This window comes from Podarcis gaigeae (assembly GCF_964106915.1).
Source record: "Podarcis gaigeae genome assembly, chromosome: 2".
In the NCBI taxonomy this organism is placed as follows: domain Eukaryota; kingdom Metazoa; phylum Chordata; class Lepidosauria; order Squamata; family Lacertidae; genus Podarcis; species Podarcis gaigeae.
In genome coordinates this window covers 77,720,436-77,737,635 of record NC_139679.1, presented here as the reverse complement: position 1 = coordinate 77,737,635, position 17,200 = coordinate 77,720,436, and the positions used below count along the sequence as shown (strand labels likewise).

Here is a 17,200-nt window from a genome sequence, read left to right as displayed (position 1 = left end):
TGTTTATACGTAAATCTAGCACTGGGTACGGTGCTCATTTCGCTTCAGGCCGAGGGAGCCGCCATTGGTCCACAGATAGCTTTATGGTCATGCGGCCAGCATGACTAAACCGCTTCTGGTGCAACGGAACACCATGATGGAAGCCAGAGCACAAAGGAACGGTGTTTACCTTCCCGCCACAGCAGTAACTATTTATCTACTCGCACTGATGTGCTTTCAAACTGCTAGGTTGGCAGGAGCTGGGACAGAGCAACGGGAGCTCACTCAGATTCCAACTGCCGACCTTCCGATCGGCAAGCCCAAGAGGCTCAGTGGCATAGACCACAGTGCCACCCGCATCCCAGATGAATGACTGTACAGTAGTTAATTCTTACCATAAGTCTGCACATAGAGTGAAGAACGCTGAATAAGGTTTCTAAGGCCATAATGCAGTCATCTGTTCCATTTTCACCCTACTCAAGAAGTAGTCATATATGTAAGAGAGATTAGACCAATAATTACATAAAATGGTCTTCAACACACAAATCAAGAAAGTACTCAGCTTTAAAGGGAACCTGAATTAACTCAGGAGCAAACTACTTCCACCTCTCATGTATACACCCTGGAAACAGAAGTCACATACCTTTAACCTCCTGCGATTCATTCTGACATACCAGTTGGTAAGAATGTCTACAAACTTAACGAGACGAGGAACTACCGTGTACAGTCTGTAGGCTGAAAGTAAGGGGGGAAATAGCAAGCTGTAATGTCCCATTAACCTTTTAGCTTCAGTCTCTTTTTCTTATCAAAATCTTGGAGCCTTAACAACATTAAAAATGTATCACTATAAAGAAAGAATGGATTTGACTATGAGTCCCTTATTCATGTTATCCATAGTTAAGAAACCCCTTTTCAAACCCTAGTTTCAAACTCATATTAAGAGAGCAAAAATGTTCAGATCTGTAAACAAACATTGGGTTGTTTCCAAAGTTAGTCCTACTCTAAATAGATGCACTGGAATGAATAGGCATAACTAGGGCCCAGTAATTTCAATGAATCCACATCAAACAACCCACAAAAAGTAAATAAAACCACCGATACAGAAATCAGTATATTTCTACTGTATAACCTTGCAGCACCAACATGAATGTAATTAGAATCCTGAAATTTAAGGAAGCATACGCACCTGCCATTTCTGCTTTGAAGAACTGAATGAGTGACTGTGCAAAGGAAAGAATCCATTTATCCATGATATTGTTGCTTTCTTTAACTGTATTCTCATTGTAAAGGAATTCCTTTCCATCTTCCTATGAATATGGAGATAGAAAAAGAGATTTAACTTGAGCCAGAGCAATATGTTGTGGAGGTGGGAAAGAATCTGTGGTTGGGGTAACCATAACAACATTATAGGTGGTTGGGGGGGGCAATTTTTCTATTTCTTTCTCCTTGTTTTCTCCTCACACTTCCCCTTCTATTTACTGCAAAAGGAAGATATTAACTAAGCCAGCTCAGGGGGTGATGTAGTTTTGGGATCTATTTAGGGGCATGTCAGGGGAGTGTAGTGACTGAGGATCTTACAAGTCCACAGCCTCACCATCCCAGAACACTCTGCTTTGGTCACACATCTGGCAGAACATAACGAGTGGGCCGAACATGCCTGCTGAGCTTTCTGCATGCCTACCAGAGACTGTTGTGAGGTAAGTGCCATCCTGCCATCAGGTTTTCCTCTTCACCAGCAGAGCTGCACTTATGTCAGCTGCAGGATCACGCCCTAATTCTTCCAATTTCAGTTGGTGTACTACAGTAGTGCAGACCAGTATTGAACCAGTATGCCTCTGACTGTGCAACAATGTCAAGTGAAAAGAGAACTCCTGCAGTTCATGGGTCATTCAAGAAGTCAGTTGCAAATGTTATTCATTTATTAGACATGTTCTCATGCAGGCAAACACAGCAGCTATTTGCAGATTTATTCTCTTTCTGCGACAAAGCTATCTGGGGTGAATGCCACTCCGAGAGTCTGTTCACCTTACCATGCTGCACTGAGAGGGTAGTAGTTTTCAGGATGATACCATCAGTTCAAATTTCTTGGCAAGTGTATCACATAGCAATAGTTTCAATTGCTTTAATAAGGTAGGATAATTTGAAAAGCGCTTCAGTCAAAAAATAGCTGCTTTCTGGGTTCTCATTTGAGGACCTCTCATTTGGACTTTGCTCCCATTAGCAGGGAACAAAGCACTTCACTTTAGTACTATGGTACATAATAACATTTTATAAATAGTTTAGCAGACGGTAATTTCAAAGCAAGCTTAAAAGGTTAAATGCAATGTAGAGACATTTGCCAGGATTTACTGCTTGCTCCTTGCATGAAATGAGGGAGTGGTCAGAGCCCCTCTTTATGGCACCATTCACCTTAATGCTATATACACAGAGACCCTTGAACAATGTTGAGCCACATTGCTATAACTTAAGGGAGGGGAGAGCTTCCTATTTGTGCAATTGCCAGCACAACTTAGTTATGCAAAAGTCCTGGCTCCCATTTGATGAAGAACCCTTAACTCAGGTTGTGGTTTCCACCAAAGCCTTTAATGCTCCGATCAGTGCGATGCACGGACAAAATGAGGTAATGTGGTTCAAAGGCACAGCAGGTGCTGCCCACAACTACACAAGCAAAGACACGGATCCAACAACAATACCCCACTGAAACGCCAGGGAATGGGGTGGGGACAACTTAGCGCAGCAAACGGTTCTAGTCCTTAGAGTGGGCACTTGTCTGCAAAGGCTGAACCTGCCCCAACTGTTCATGCTTGTGCTGGCATCTCCATGGTCTAGGCAATGGAGGGGGCACCACTGCCTCGTAAGAGGCGTGTGGGAGAGGTGAGGCAGCAACCTCCCTGGGACAGGCAACACTATATGTGGTTTCTGGCAACTTCAGAGGCAGAGTTAGTGGCACGATAAGTGGACAAGCCAGAACCAGGAAAAGGAGCCAATGCCTCAAGTTGAGGTATAGGGTGAGGGAAACGCACCACCACTAGAATGCTCTCTAGTATCCTCTACCTTGGGTTCTCCTGACCTGAGCAAAGACCTTCCTAGCCCACTAGATCCCTTCCCAGGTCATCTTTCTGAAACTCCTCTTCTCTCTGTTGGCTCAACCAGACCTCCCCACTCAGGGCCCATGACAGCAAATACATCTCCCAAGAACTCAATACCACAAGAACAATACAGTGGCACCAAAACTAAGTTCAGAGTATGTAAAATATTAGGGCAGTTTGAAGAACAGTATTAGGAACATTGTCTGGGGACCCTCAGAAATAGCTGATTAATTACGCAGCTCCAAAGCTCTCCTTACAGAGGTGACTGCTAAAAATGTAAACCAATTTCCATTACTATTTATTGAAGTCTGCTGCCTTTATTGCTTCTAATAGGAAGGGCTCCATGGTGGTTTGAAAAGCTCATGTATCATGAGAGGTGAGTAATTATAAGCTCTTCAAGTTATCAATTTCCCATCGGAAACATAGTGTATTCACTAAGATAATGTATCTGTTGAGACTTTCCTTACCAATCTTCAAAGGACCCGTGTTCTCTCTTCAAGTAAATTATTTGAAAGGCAACCATTTAGAAACAGTTGCTGAGAGAACAGATTAAGATTTAAGTACTGACTGACCGGAAGAGTTTTGAAATTTGTATCGCTGACAAGTCAGAAGTCTTCCCTCAGGTTGCCAAGTGTACGTTGTAAAAGTTATGAACTGCTTCAAATAAGATGGTATCAATGACTAGAGATCATTTAATCTTATGTATGATTACATATAGAAGAGATATATTGCTATTATTGGAATCCAACAAATTAAACACAATCCTAAATAATGTATTGCCTTTTTTACCACTTTTTATGTAGAATATATATTACAGGAGGATTACGGATTTATTAAATCCCACTGGATAAAATGAAATGTTTCTAGTCAATGAGGACCATAGACTTTGGAACATAAGTTAAATGAAGAATACACATTCTTAACCTAAACATTTCACATTTGAAACAGGGAAGAGGAAATATTCCTTTCCATTCCCATTCTGCTTTCCTCAGAGCACTGTCCCCCAAACTAGAATAGTAATGGATGCCATTAAACAAGCAGTTTTTGCAAGTGTTAGGAATCTAAACTGGTCTTCATAAAAAGTTTAAGACATACAGAGAGATAACAGTGCCATCAAATCAGAATTTTCTGGCATCAGAATTTTTTAACTTTAGTTAATATTAGCATTTCAGAAGCCATTAATAGTTAATATTAGCATTTCAGAAGCCATTGGTGCACCAATAAACTGAACAGCTCCCCAACACAAGTGAACTCTAAATCAGATTCTTAGAATAATGCCAGGGTAAGTGGGCATAAATTGCAGCCTATAGTTTTTGTCTGCAACTACACTTTCAAACTGCATAATTAATACTGACTCAGGCTACTTGAGTTTGAGTTTCCCTCCCCTCCCTCAATTTTTAAACTTTTAACCTCACCTTCTAAGAAGCTCAGGGTGGTATAAACAACTCTTCCTGAACCTCTGCTCACATTTGTCATCCCAAAAAATCATAACAAAATTTTTTTCTTCCAGTAGCACCTTAAAGACCAACTAAGTTAGTTCTTGGTATGAGCTTTCGTGTGCATGCACACTTCTTCAGATACACTGAAACAGAAGTTACCAGACCCTTCTATATAGTGAGAAGGTGGGGAGGGGTATTACTCAGAAGGGTGGTAGGAATGGGTGATTGGCAGATAGCTGTGATGAGCCTGTTGACGACTCTTAACGACTGCAATAGGTCTTACAGGAAAAAGCAAGGGGTGAGAAGGTGAAAAATGGCTTTGTCATGTATAATGAGATAAGAATCCAATGTCTTTGTTCAGACCAGGTCTCTCCATGGTTTTAAGTTTGGTAATAAGTTGCAATTCAGCAGCTTCTCTTTCCAGTCTATTTCTGAAATTCCTTTGTAGTAAAACAGCTACTTTGAGAGCTGAAGGACACTGTTGGCATTTGATGGCGTAAACAATGTTAGACGATGAGCAATTAAATAGTCCCGAGATGGTATGCGTGATGTTGTTGGGGCTGTATGTGATGACTAGAGGTGTTCTGTTATTTTCTTTTTTGGGTCTGTCTTGCAGCAAGTTCTCTCTGGGTATCAGTCTGGCTCTGTTGATCTGTTGTCTAACTTCATCTGCCCAGAGAGAACATACAGCTCCCAAGTTAAAACAGTACAACGCATCATCAGAGATCTACAACCTCTCCTGGACAATGACAGTTCTCTTTCTCAAGCTCTGGGAGGAAGACCTTTCATTGCCTACAGACAGCCACCCAGTCTTAAACAACTCCTAACCCACAATAATACTACAACCAGACTTAACACGGACACTGGCACCAGAGCCTGCAATAAACCCAGATGCCAACTCTGCTGCCACATACACCCGGACAACACCATTACTAGCCCCAACAACATCACGCATACCATCTCGGGACTATTTAATTGCTCATCGTCTAACATTGTGTACGCCATCAAATGCCAACAGTGTCCTTCAGCTCTCTATATTGGACAAACAGGCCAAACCTTACGCCAAAGAATAAACGGACATAAATCTGACATCAGGAATCACAAGACAGAGAAACCAGTAGGAGAACACTTCAATCTCCCAGGACATTCTATACAAGATCTCAAAGTAGCTGTTTTAATACAAAGGAATTTCAGAAATAGACTGGAAAGAGAAGCTGCTGAATTGCAACTTATTACCAAACTTAAAACCATGGAGAGACCTGGTCTGAACAAAGACATTGGATTCTTATCTCATTATACATGACAAAGCCATTTTTCACCTTCTCACCCCTTGCTTTTTCCTGTAAGACCTATTGCAGTCGTTAAGAGTCGTCAACAGGCTCATCACAGCTATCTGCCAATCACCCATTCCTACCACCCTTCTGAGTAATACCCCTCCCCACCTTCTCACTATATAGAAGGGTCTGGTAACTTCTGTTTCAGTGTATCTGAAGAAGTGTGCATGCACACGAAAGCTCATACCAAGAACTAACTTAGTTGGTCTTTAAGGTGCTACTGGAAGAAAAAAAATTTGTTTTGACTATGGCAGACCAACACGGCTACCTATCTGTAACCAAAAAATCATGTAAATTAGGATAGGCTGAGAGACAGTTCAGTTTCACAGAAAAGCAGGAAGCTTCCTTATACCAAATCAGAACATTAGTCTATTTAGGTCAGAATTGTGTATCTACATTGACTGGAAATGGTTCTCTAAATTTTCAGACAGGTGACATTTGCAGCCCTACCTGGAGATGCCAAATATTGAACTTGGAAGCTTCTGTGTGCAAGGCAGATACTACCCCCCCAAAAAAAGTTTTCCCCATTACATTTAAAATAAAGTAGATGATGGCATTAAAAATGATAGTGACTGACTCAAGGTCAGCACATTATCTTCATGGCAGAGTAGGGATTTGAAAGTGGGTCTTCCGAGTGATGGTCTGACACTACAAACGCTATATTTCTGGCTCCATCAAAATGCAAGAATGATAAACTGCAACCACAACCAACTGCACCAACACATGTTGCCTGAGCCATCTTGAGAGACCATTTGACAAGATGAGCAGGGCAGATATCATGAAGAATAACTACATACATTGGCAGCATGCCGTGTGACTAGAGATCCCATATTGATAAGCAAAATACAGTAATGACCAGAGAAAGAACTTTCTTCGACAGTGCAAAGCTTTGTACCTTAAGTTGCAGAATGACAACGTTCTGAATGAGAAAGCGATATGCATTGTACCATGGCAAGAAGACATCCTTCAGTACATCTCTCACACCTTCTTCTTTAAATCTCAAGTTTTCAGCTCTCACAACAGGAGAATTGATAAGGTACAGCCTACAGCAGTACACACAAACAGAGCAGAGTAATGAAAATTTGGACATGGCTTTAAAGAAAACACACCAGATCCCTTTTTAATACACACAAATTAAAATTTCAACAATCCTCCACCCAGGACCCAAAATAACGTTGAAGTCCTAATACTTTGTTCAGTGCCAGGAAATCTGTAGATGTTGCTAAGATACAACTCACACTGCTGAAATAGCAATTCTAATTGGCAGTATTAGCAGAGGTGTAACCCCCACCCCACCCCCAAAATTCTGCAACTACATAAAAAGGCATTTCCATTTCTTGCATTACTCCAATTTAGCTGGATATTTTCTGTCTTTCTTCTTACTCTATTAGGCTGCTGAATAGATCTTCAGAAAGCAAACATTTCTAAAGAACCGTGCTCAAATTACCATCACGCATCATTTCACATTTCCATATGACAAGATGGCTTTTGGACAAACTGATTTTTTTCTGCATAATGTACAAGAGCTTTGGTATTTTAACAATGCAACCCTATGTATGTATAGTTGGATAGAAGTCCCACTGGGCTAATTCCCAGGAAAGCATGCATAAGATTGCAGCCAAAGCTAAAGAATATGGTTAAAACTACCTACAACAGGGTTTGTAGTTAGTGGCCTAGTTTAAATGACATGGTAAGCCAAACTATGGCTTGCCAGGACTATAAGTGTGCAGTTCTTTGGAGAGGAGTTTGCAGGCACTTTGCTCCATTTTGCTCTTGCACCACACTGAACAAAGCCAAGGCTGTTTCTTAATTTTCCTATCACATGTAATGAAAGGTGTCGTTTTCTGCCCTGAGATTTTGAACATGTAGCTGCTTATTTTGTTTACCATCTACACATTTTTATAATGTTGTTTTTCCCCATGCAGCTGTATTCCAAGAGAAATGGCTTCAAGAGTTGTTGTTGTTTAGTCATTTAGTCGTGTCCGACTCTTCGTGACCCCATGGACCAGAGCACGCCAGGCACTTCTGTCTTCCACTGCCTCCCGCAGTTTGGTCAAACGGGCTTCAAGAGACTGTTCCACAATTCTTCCCAGACATCCACTGGAATATTTTTACCTGTGTCCTGAGTTCATCTAACCCTCTACTCCTTTTCATGTTCTGATTCCACGTCACACTTCAGCTATATATATTTTTGAAAGTATATATCTGCTAATGTGCTTAATTCATTTTTCCAACTCTGAGATAATCCTCCAAAAATATCAAACTAGAAAATATTCAAAGGAAGAGAGATTTTCCCCATTCAATTTTGTTTTGCTCTCAGAGTATACCAATGTTTTGCTCTCAGAGTATACCAATCATTAAATCCAATGGAGATGGTCAGTTTTCCAAATTTCAAAACCATTAACTGTATATATACTTTAGTTGTATAGCACAGAACTGAATGGGGAAAGGCTTGAGTTAAATAGCCTTTTTAAACAATCCCAAACTCTTAAAATATTGAGTATTAAGTGGTTGCTCTTCACCAACCTATCTGTTACCCTCAGATGCTGTTGAACTCCCACTCTACTCAGTCTGGATGGGCTGATGGGAACTGTAGTCCCCACAGATTCCTCATCCCTAATAGGCAAAGTTTTAGCCAAGGAACCAAAAGACAAAAGAAGGCCACTAATAAACTCACTCAGTACTTGTTACTCTCATTTAGAGTTCTTCGCTTCCTTAAGCAGTTTAAATGTGCAGCTGTTCAAAAATACCACATTTATCAGTAAGCTGCAGAGGATATTTCTGCAGTACTTAATCAAAATTTGCATATGGGGGAAGGGAAAAACTTCTTCCACAGAAGCTAAATTAGCTCAGTAAAAAAAGAAAAAACCCACGAGAAAGTCAGAAGTAGTTTATTCTATAAACAGAACACAAGTGCTTGACATCAAGCACTTCAAATAAGTTCAGACATCTGAACTGGAGCTCTCTCCTTAAATGAACCTACTAGCAAGCACTACTTTGCATTGTGTGTGGGAGTATGTATAAATAAGACTTTAGTGTACACATATCAGGCAGGCAGCAAGCAAAAACAGATTTATCTTGCTGGAAAAATGAGGACAGCAATGAATGCTCTTGAGAGCTGGGGATTTTCATTTAGGTAAAGAAAATAAAATCTACTGAAGTCTGACATACAATATTTTATCTTGCCAGAAATATATTTTAGAAAGACTATGTTCTTTAAAGTGAACAAATACAGCTAATAATTCAAACCATATACACACCAAAAAGTGCTCAAGTTCTTCAAGGCTTCCAGAATACAATCAGCTATATATTTGGTTTAGAGCCTATCAACTTCTGGAAAAAAATAACCAAATAATGCTGTGTAGACCTGGAAAGCCTAGAGATGGGATATACAGCCTACGAATGAAAATTCCCACACATAGACACCTAAGCTGTGCAATCAATTTGGCACTTACAATACAATCCCCAGGCTTAAGGACTATGCACAAGACGAAACCCACACGTGTATAATCAGGAGCCCTGGAGACACAACATGCTGGTAAGCTCATAGGAACCAGCCTAATGTCCCACACCACGAACCCAATCGTCCTTGCTATAATGTTTTTCAGTATTTTTAAGATGATTTTGCACACATCCACACATTCACACAGATATTTCAATGTGGAAATTAAAAGGAGCTGGCAGTGATGCGAGGCCTGCCTTGTACTTCGTTTGCAGTACTGGACAATCCATTATTCTTCATTCAGTCTAGCACTCTGTTTATACCAGTGGTGAACCAAATGCTTTTTGGAAGCTTTTACAATCTGGACAACTTCACCATTCCATTGTGATGCCTCACAGCACTCCCTCCCCCCTTTTGCATATTATAGAAGTATTTTTGTTCCAGATGTATACAGTTGTTCTGCGGTTGTATCTACCTTCTTGTACAAAGTTCTGAGAAGAAGCACTCACACACATTGCTACTGCATGAACAGCAGTAGCTGACCAGCCAAAGCAAGGAGCAAAAGCCAAATTTTGACTGGCTATACCTAAGCAGAGGACCCACAAACATTAATAGAAACGGGGGGGGGGGGGGAGAAACAATAGCAGGATCCTACCTTAGAGCATCAGCCCCATAAGAATTTACAATGTTTGCTGGATCCGGGTAATTCTTCTTCCTTTTGCTCATCTTTTGCCCATCACTAGAAAAGATTAAAGATGGAAACTATGACAAAGGATGCGTTGCTGGTAAAGTTCTCAAAATTAATACAAATGCTCTACCATTTTTATGATAGAAAGTGCTAGTCCCCTCAAGAGCAAATTATGTTTACTTTCACAACAGCCTTATTGCAAAGTGAAGAACAATGGAACAGGTGGAGAAACAACCATAGTTTTTTCTAGCCATATTTGTGTATTGGGTGATAATGAGAATTTTTACTTTATTCTACCCACTCCCAACGATATATAAATTTGTATCATTTTGGAAGGGATTGGGCCTTCAGCGTAAAGTAATTGTCATTCAGCTAAGGTTGGTTATTCAATGAAGGATTACACAGAAATATCTGCAGCTTAGAACTACATTTCAAGCAGAACCTCAGGAAAGATATTAACAATATTACTTGCCTGGCAAGAACTAGGCCATTTACAATTACATTCTTGAAAGGGGGCTTCCCAAAAAGAGCTGTGGACAACACAAGCAATGTGTAAAACCTGAAAAACAAATTGATAGTTAGCAGCTGATTCTAGGTTAATGCTAAAATATCACACTTTCAAGCCCTTGTATGCCTTCAAATTTTAATTGACTCCTTTTAGCAGATTTCAAACCCCAGGGATATTAATAAGAAATACATGGTTATAGTTATCCAAAAGTGTCATTTTATTATGCAGATCTCCTGGAAAAATCTTCACATATTATTTCCCCCCTATTGCTAGCTTCTAATCTTGTAACAAACTACATTATCACACAAAACAGTCCTCCTTCCAAAGCTACAGTGTCAAAAGGAATATTCCTGCGTTCAAGAAAACTGAGTGACATAATGATGCAGAACCTTCCTTTCATAATGTGACTCTACAGCATTGTGTACATGACATTTGTAAATGTTGCTTAACACAGTCCTACAGTCACTTCAGGGTAGAGGTGTGTAAGCCAGTGCACACAAATATATATACACAAATATATATACACACAAACCTTCATCTTTCACTTGGGACTTGATTATAATACTCAGTAAAGAAACAGAATTGCACTGGGATTACAAGGCTCATTAGAAATTTAAATTTTGTCTTCCCATGTATAATAGTTCCGAAAAGAAGTTATCTACATCACTGGAAAGTTAACTCCACATCATGGAGTGAAGTTTTGTGTGTGCAGAAGTTGCCAGTAAAAGCCGGAACATGCTAGAATATTCTAGCGCATCTGTAATTTTCCATTCTCCTCACAGCACAGCTGCATGCTTACAGGCTGAGTCTTACCTTAGTGCCAAGTGTGTGTATCTGAAGAAGTGTGCATGCACACGAAAGCTCATACCAAGAACTGACTTAGTTGGTCTTTAAGGTGCTACTGGAAGGATTTTTTTTTGTTTTGACTATGGCAGACCAACACGGCTACCTATCTGTAACTGGAACTATGGAAGGCACCACATTGAGCCGCATGAAATGGAAGTCCATCTGTGTATCTGAAGAAGTGTGCATGCACACGAAAGCTCATACCAAGAACTGACTTAGTTGGTCTTTAAGGTGCTACTGGAAGGAATTTCTTTTGTTTTGACTTAGTGCCAAGGCCACTGGGAAGGTTATATCTGCTAGTCAGTGTACAGTTTCTCGCTCTCATTTCTTCTACTGACTTCTATTCTTTGCTTTCATTTTATATTATATTTGTGTGGTGTACTTTTTATGCTGAAACTGGATTTTTGCTCTAACAGGAGCCAAGTTGTGCCTTGCTAGTGATCTTGCAATGAACTGTAAGCTGTAAGCCTTAGTAAATCTCTGCTAAAGATTTTTCTGTGTCTTTTTGGGATGCCCACCACTGCCAGAGTTCCACTACGCTGGTAATCAAGCAATGGTCAGGGATGTCCTGGGCACTGGGGGCACAGATCCAGACATTTAAGAACAAAGTAGCTAACGAAATACAATCTTTGGAAAAAGGAAAGCCAAAAGTAAAAGAAATGATACCTAGCTCAGTGAGAGAAATCAACAACTGAAATAATCCAGCTTTTCCTTACTGTTTTTATCAGCTAAAATGGGGGTGTAAGGTTATGAAAGCATACAATGCAGTTCTACTGCTGAAACTAAGCAGATGTGGCCCTGAAAGTTGCCTTGATTTGAGGCTACGTGAAAATCAAATGCAAATTTCTCTGAGCTTTTCTGTCTAGTGTTCATGAATTACAGTGAGTTAGACCACCATGTAATTCTCTGTTGGGCTGTATCTGAATGGGTCAACTTGTCTCATTTTGTAAAGAGCAAGGTACTATGTAGATACCATTTGCTGATTCTCCCCTGCATGCTACAGAATACCTTCAGGCTTGCCTTGGCCAGGAAATGATACCTAAAAGTTATTCGCTTATTACAAGTTTTGTAGCCAGGTTTCCTATGGCCAAGTCTTTCATCAAGTATTGTTAGTTAGGTTCTTTGTTCTCTGGATTTTTTGTTAGGTAGACGGTGAAGCAATTTTAATTTCCATATTGCTGCCTTTTGCCATGAGTCTTCTGTAGCCACCTACCAGCTAATGCAGGTATCTTCAACCCTTTCAGACCCAGGAACCACTTTTAACCCAAACATGCATTTGGGGACCCTTTTCTTAATCTTTTACCATATATCTGCATGGCAGTAGTGCTCCTGTTAGTGGGTCCCAACACACATTTCACAGAAATCATTCAATAACAACTACCTTCTTTCTTTCTTTACAAATCTCTGTCCATGAAACTGTTAGTTCAGTGCTTGCTATACAAACATGAGCCAAATTATATTTCAAGTACAGTTTTAAAGTTATCCAGATTTCCCAATGCTCTGCAGTTGTAAAACCCTGTGCAGACTAATAACAAAGAATTACCATCCTCTGGTTTGGTCAATGCCTTCAGCAATGAAGTCAGCAGGAAACGCATCTTCAAATTCTCTTTTGTTCTCAAATGGGTAATGGACTTGGGCATAAGGCATGCTCCCACTCTCAAACCAGCAGTCAAACACTTCTGAAACACGATGTAATACACCTTTGCCACAGCGCGAGGGGATGGTTATATAATCAACGCTAAAGGGAAAATAATCCAGCAACAGTTTAGACACTGAAGTTCCACTCTACAAGTTGGAAATTAATCTTAAGGAACCCAATTACCGAAACAGATGCCAATCCCAAACTTCTGAAAGCTGAAGCTACCCTAAGATCCCACATCTCTCTCCAGGTCAGTTTCCAAAGAATGATAGCTGACAGATAACTAGCTAGCTAACACTTGAAATAGCCTATGTTTCCCAATAAAACACTGCATTTCAAACCACGTCAGAAAGAAGAACCTTATACAATCCACATGTCCACAGTCTGAATCTGTTAGGTAAAGCAACATATTATGGGGTTCCATTAATAAACTGTTACTATACAGTACAGGAGTTTTTTGTGGGGGTTGTACAGATAAATGGCCAAAATGATGCCTCTCCAGCCTGTGCCAATCTCTGCTTAAGCTGCAGCTACAGAAGGGTTGGGAGAAACCCCATAACTTATGTGTACGGGTACACACAGGGAACCAGACTGAACCGAAGAGAACCAGACTGAACTCAGTAAGCCAGTGGTGGGAAACCTGTGGTTCTCCAGATAAGGTTGTACTGTAACTCACCATCCCTGTCCATTAGGTATGCTGGCTATTAATCAACATCTTAAAGATTCACAAATTATCCACTCCTGCTCTAAAGAGTGACATAAGCTAGTTGGTAGTGTCTCCCCACCAGGTTGAATATTAAACTCTTGAATTTGCTCTCATTCAGGAGTTAGGGGAAACTGAGAAGGTGGGAAAGTATCAAAAAATGATATTCTGTAACTTAAGGTATTGCACAGCAGCAGGACTATCTCCAGAGAATGGCCTGATAGTCCCTTTCTGGTTTGGACAAGAAACCAGTTTCTAGACTCTAAAATCAGGGCTGCATTCTCTGAAATGGATTCAACATCCACAAATGAGAGCAGAGCTATTTCTGAGCTACAATAGACCCTGGCTTGCTTTTGTTACAAGCACTTACCTTTCTCTGTGGAGATCAGTCACTTTCACTCCTGACAGCTCTTCCAGTTCTGCTACAGACCCAATACAGACCACCTGTTAAGTCCAATACAGTGGTACCTCGGGTTAGAAACACCTCGGACTACAGACACTTCAGGTTACAGACTCCGCTAACCCGGAAGTAGTACCTCGGGTTAAGAATTTTACCTCAGAATGAGAACAGAAATCACGCACTGGCAGAGCGGCGGCAGCAGGAGGCCCCATTAGCTAAAGTGGTACCTCAGGTTAAGAACGGACCTCAAGAACAAATTAAGTTCTTAACCAGAGGTACCACTGTATATCAAATAGGATTTGTTAATGAACATAGTTCATAGCTGAAGCATGCAACTGGAAAAGTCAGTTGATACTATACTAATTGATTGCTATGAAGCCCAGCAGCTCTTTGAAATATTTGTAAATTGGTATTAGCAAAGCTGAATCACTTCATATTCCACGTGTTTGTAAATATCACTGGTGCTAACCTTGTGATAGCATAGGCAATGGCATGTACTGTAAGAAGAAATGGAGGCAAACAAACTACCTAAACCAACACACTTTCTCAACTTCACCACTGTCACCAAGCGGTTATCTTTCCCTGCCCCGCCCCCTAATGACTTCACTAAATAGCCCTTTAACCTTTTGGATTTTAATTTTCCCAATCAACTCCTTATACTAGGTGGAGTTGAATGCAACTTAGGCATCTGAGCAAGGCCTCAAACCAAATTGTGATTTTACTTAAGGTTTTAGTAATGCAACCAGAGACCTAATTTTAGTTTTTGTTGTTATCCAAAAAAGCAGATTAAAACAGTAATAACAGTTTGAAATCAAACAAAACTTTTCCTTCCCTAGTTAGAACTTTTAAAAAGGTGTCCATTGGATTTCATCAGCAGATTGATTGTTTTTGACAATAGCAAATGGAAAAAAGATGGAAAAAGTTTTAACAAGCAAGTTTTAATAAGTATGCCAACTCTAAATATGGAAAAAATGCTTTTTTAAAAAACAAGCTACAGATATTGATGGAAGAATCATTTAATGCTTTTGACACGCCAGCAATCTAGAAAGAAAAACTGTCTCCCAGAATTACCATGACAGCAGGATCGCATGCATTCCAGAAACAGATGTACCCCAGAGAAGTGCCTTATACCTACTGTGTTCATTCACAATATACTTTTTGCAAGTTTTGTGGTGCCTAGCTAACTGAGCATCATTAAGACATGTCAACATTCTGAATAGTAGTAAAATCCAGCAATGCCTCCATTTTAGCAGTGGCAGGGGAAAGCAGCCAAAGCATGAAGCAGTCAATTAGTAATCTGCCCAAAATGGCAATGGAAACCTTAAGCCATTGAGGATCACACCTTTTCTCTCATTGATCTGATCTACAATTGCACTCTAAGCACAATCATAGTGAATAAAATAAAATGTAAATAAAATAAATTATTTTTACTCACCTCTTCAAAATCATCACTGACCCACAATGGGATTGGCGTCCCCCAGTATCGATTTCGTGAAATTGCCCAGTCACGTGCCTCTCTCAACCAATTTCCAAAACGCTTCTCTCTCACAAAGTCAGGAACCCTAAGTTTTAAAAAGAAAATCTCACTTACAATAAACAAAATCAAGAGAACTTGTTACGCATATGTGGACACCCTATGTTGGAATATTATAGCTTTGATAGCGTGTACGTTATTTACTTCTCTGGTTCATTTAGTCATGAATAAAGGGTCACAACGGTGATCAGAAATCAACACACTCCAATTTCCAATTTTGTGGTTTGCTATAAAAGTAAACATTTCTGGATCGCCCCTCATGTATGGAAAAGAGGAGACTGAAGGTCACTGTGGCTCACTCATGTAGCAGTAAACCATGCTTTTCTATAACATGTGAAACCAAGGTATTACCTACACTCAAAATAATTTTAGATGCAAACAAGTTTATGCTGATTTAGTGTTTCAGAAGGGATTGTTTCATGTGCCTCCTTTGGTTCACCAAATTGCAATGCACTTTCAGAAGAGATACGAGATTCAAGTTCTTTACACCATGTTGCTGCTATATCATCCTACAACCTAGGCTTCCACAACCTTGTGCATTTGCACCTCTTTCATCCTTGTGTTGTATTTCCCGCATGCTATCTCACAATAATAGGATGCCAGGAAATAACTTGGTCCCTAAGTTATTCCCCAAAATGAACACCCTAAATATATATAAAAGACTTCTGCTGACTGTCACTATATATAAACCCAAGCGTGTATGTTTTGTGCTTGCTGCTTAATATTTGGGCAATAGGTCTCATTCTGTGACTTTTCTATGAAGTTTTAAGTTCCTTTTTGTTTGCAGGAAGTATAAGTCAAATTTCCAGCACAACTATTGAAATTTTTTTTAGAACTCAGCAATTTAGCTTTCCAGTCGCATGAATTTCCTTGCTTTGAAAGAATCTAAGTGCCTTTGAAAGTGCTAGAGCCTCAATTTATTACAGTTATACACTTTGTGCTGACCTAAAGATAAAAGAAGAACATTTGAACAATTCGCTAATGTGGAAAATGAACTTTGCAACCTTTACAATAGCTTTCAGCTACAAGATGCTGGCAGGTGGCACCTGTAGCTTAAAACAGATAAAAGCTACTTAAACTGTGAATAGATGCTAACAAGAGATCCAAAAGTGCAACAATGCACGCAATGTAGCTTATGGACACAGATATCTTTTTCCTTTAATTGAAAAACTGAGCATCTGGGAACATTTTTCATTATTACTAAGAGCTGACGTGAGGCAGAACAGAGGTAAGCTGACCCCTGCACTCTCTAGATTTGCCTCTTTTACTTGCTGTAACAATTACATTAACAGCAATCCCAACCTGCAGTGGGCCTGCCAGCTTTGCTACTACAGAGAAAGTCACAGGTAAGACTTTTCCTTTTCCCGCCCCTCCCTTTGCTGTTGCAGCAAAGACACCAAGGGTAGGATGCCCAGAAAGAAAATGTGGTGCTCTTATTTACTGTGTCTGATGTTTAGCAATCTTACCTTTGGGTAAGCAGAGAGATGATAAAGGTTCCTTTTGTCCCTCATCAAAATGACAAGACATTTTACTAATAGAGTAATAGAGTTAACTTAGGCCTCAAATCTGAGTGTGCACTTTTACAAACGCTCAACTTTA

At 40.0% G+C, this 17,200-nt stretch overlaps 1 protein-coding gene across 4 annotated transcripts in view; it reads right to left on the bottom strand.

The window, feature by feature from the left end:
• IARS1 (isoleucyl-tRNA synthetase 1) overlaps nt 1–17,200 on the bottom strand; it is a 95,315-nt gene that overhangs the window by 28,838 nt on the left and 49,277 nt on the right. For all 4 annotated transcript variants that reach the window (XM_083726720.1, XM_083726719.1, XM_083726718.1 and 1 more), the window contains 9 exons: nt 15,503–15,629; nt 14,038–14,111; nt 12,869–13,063; nt 10,444–10,530; nt 9,939–10,022; nt 6,737–6,884; nt 1,166–1,286; nt 623–714; nt 375–452 (listed from right to left, as the gene is read on the bottom strand). In XM_083726720.1, coding sequence (XP_083582846.1) covers nt 375–452; nt 623–714; nt 1,166–1,286; nt 6,737–6,884; nt 9,939–10,022; nt 10,444–10,530; nt 12,869–13,063; nt 14,038–14,111; nt 15,503–15,629 — 1,006 coding nt within the window. The remainder of the gene's footprint in view (nt 1–374; nt 453–622; nt 715–1,165; nt 1,287–6,736; nt 6,885–9,938; nt 10,023–10,443; nt 10,531–12,868; nt 13,064–14,037; nt 14,112–15,502; nt 15,630–17,200) is intronic.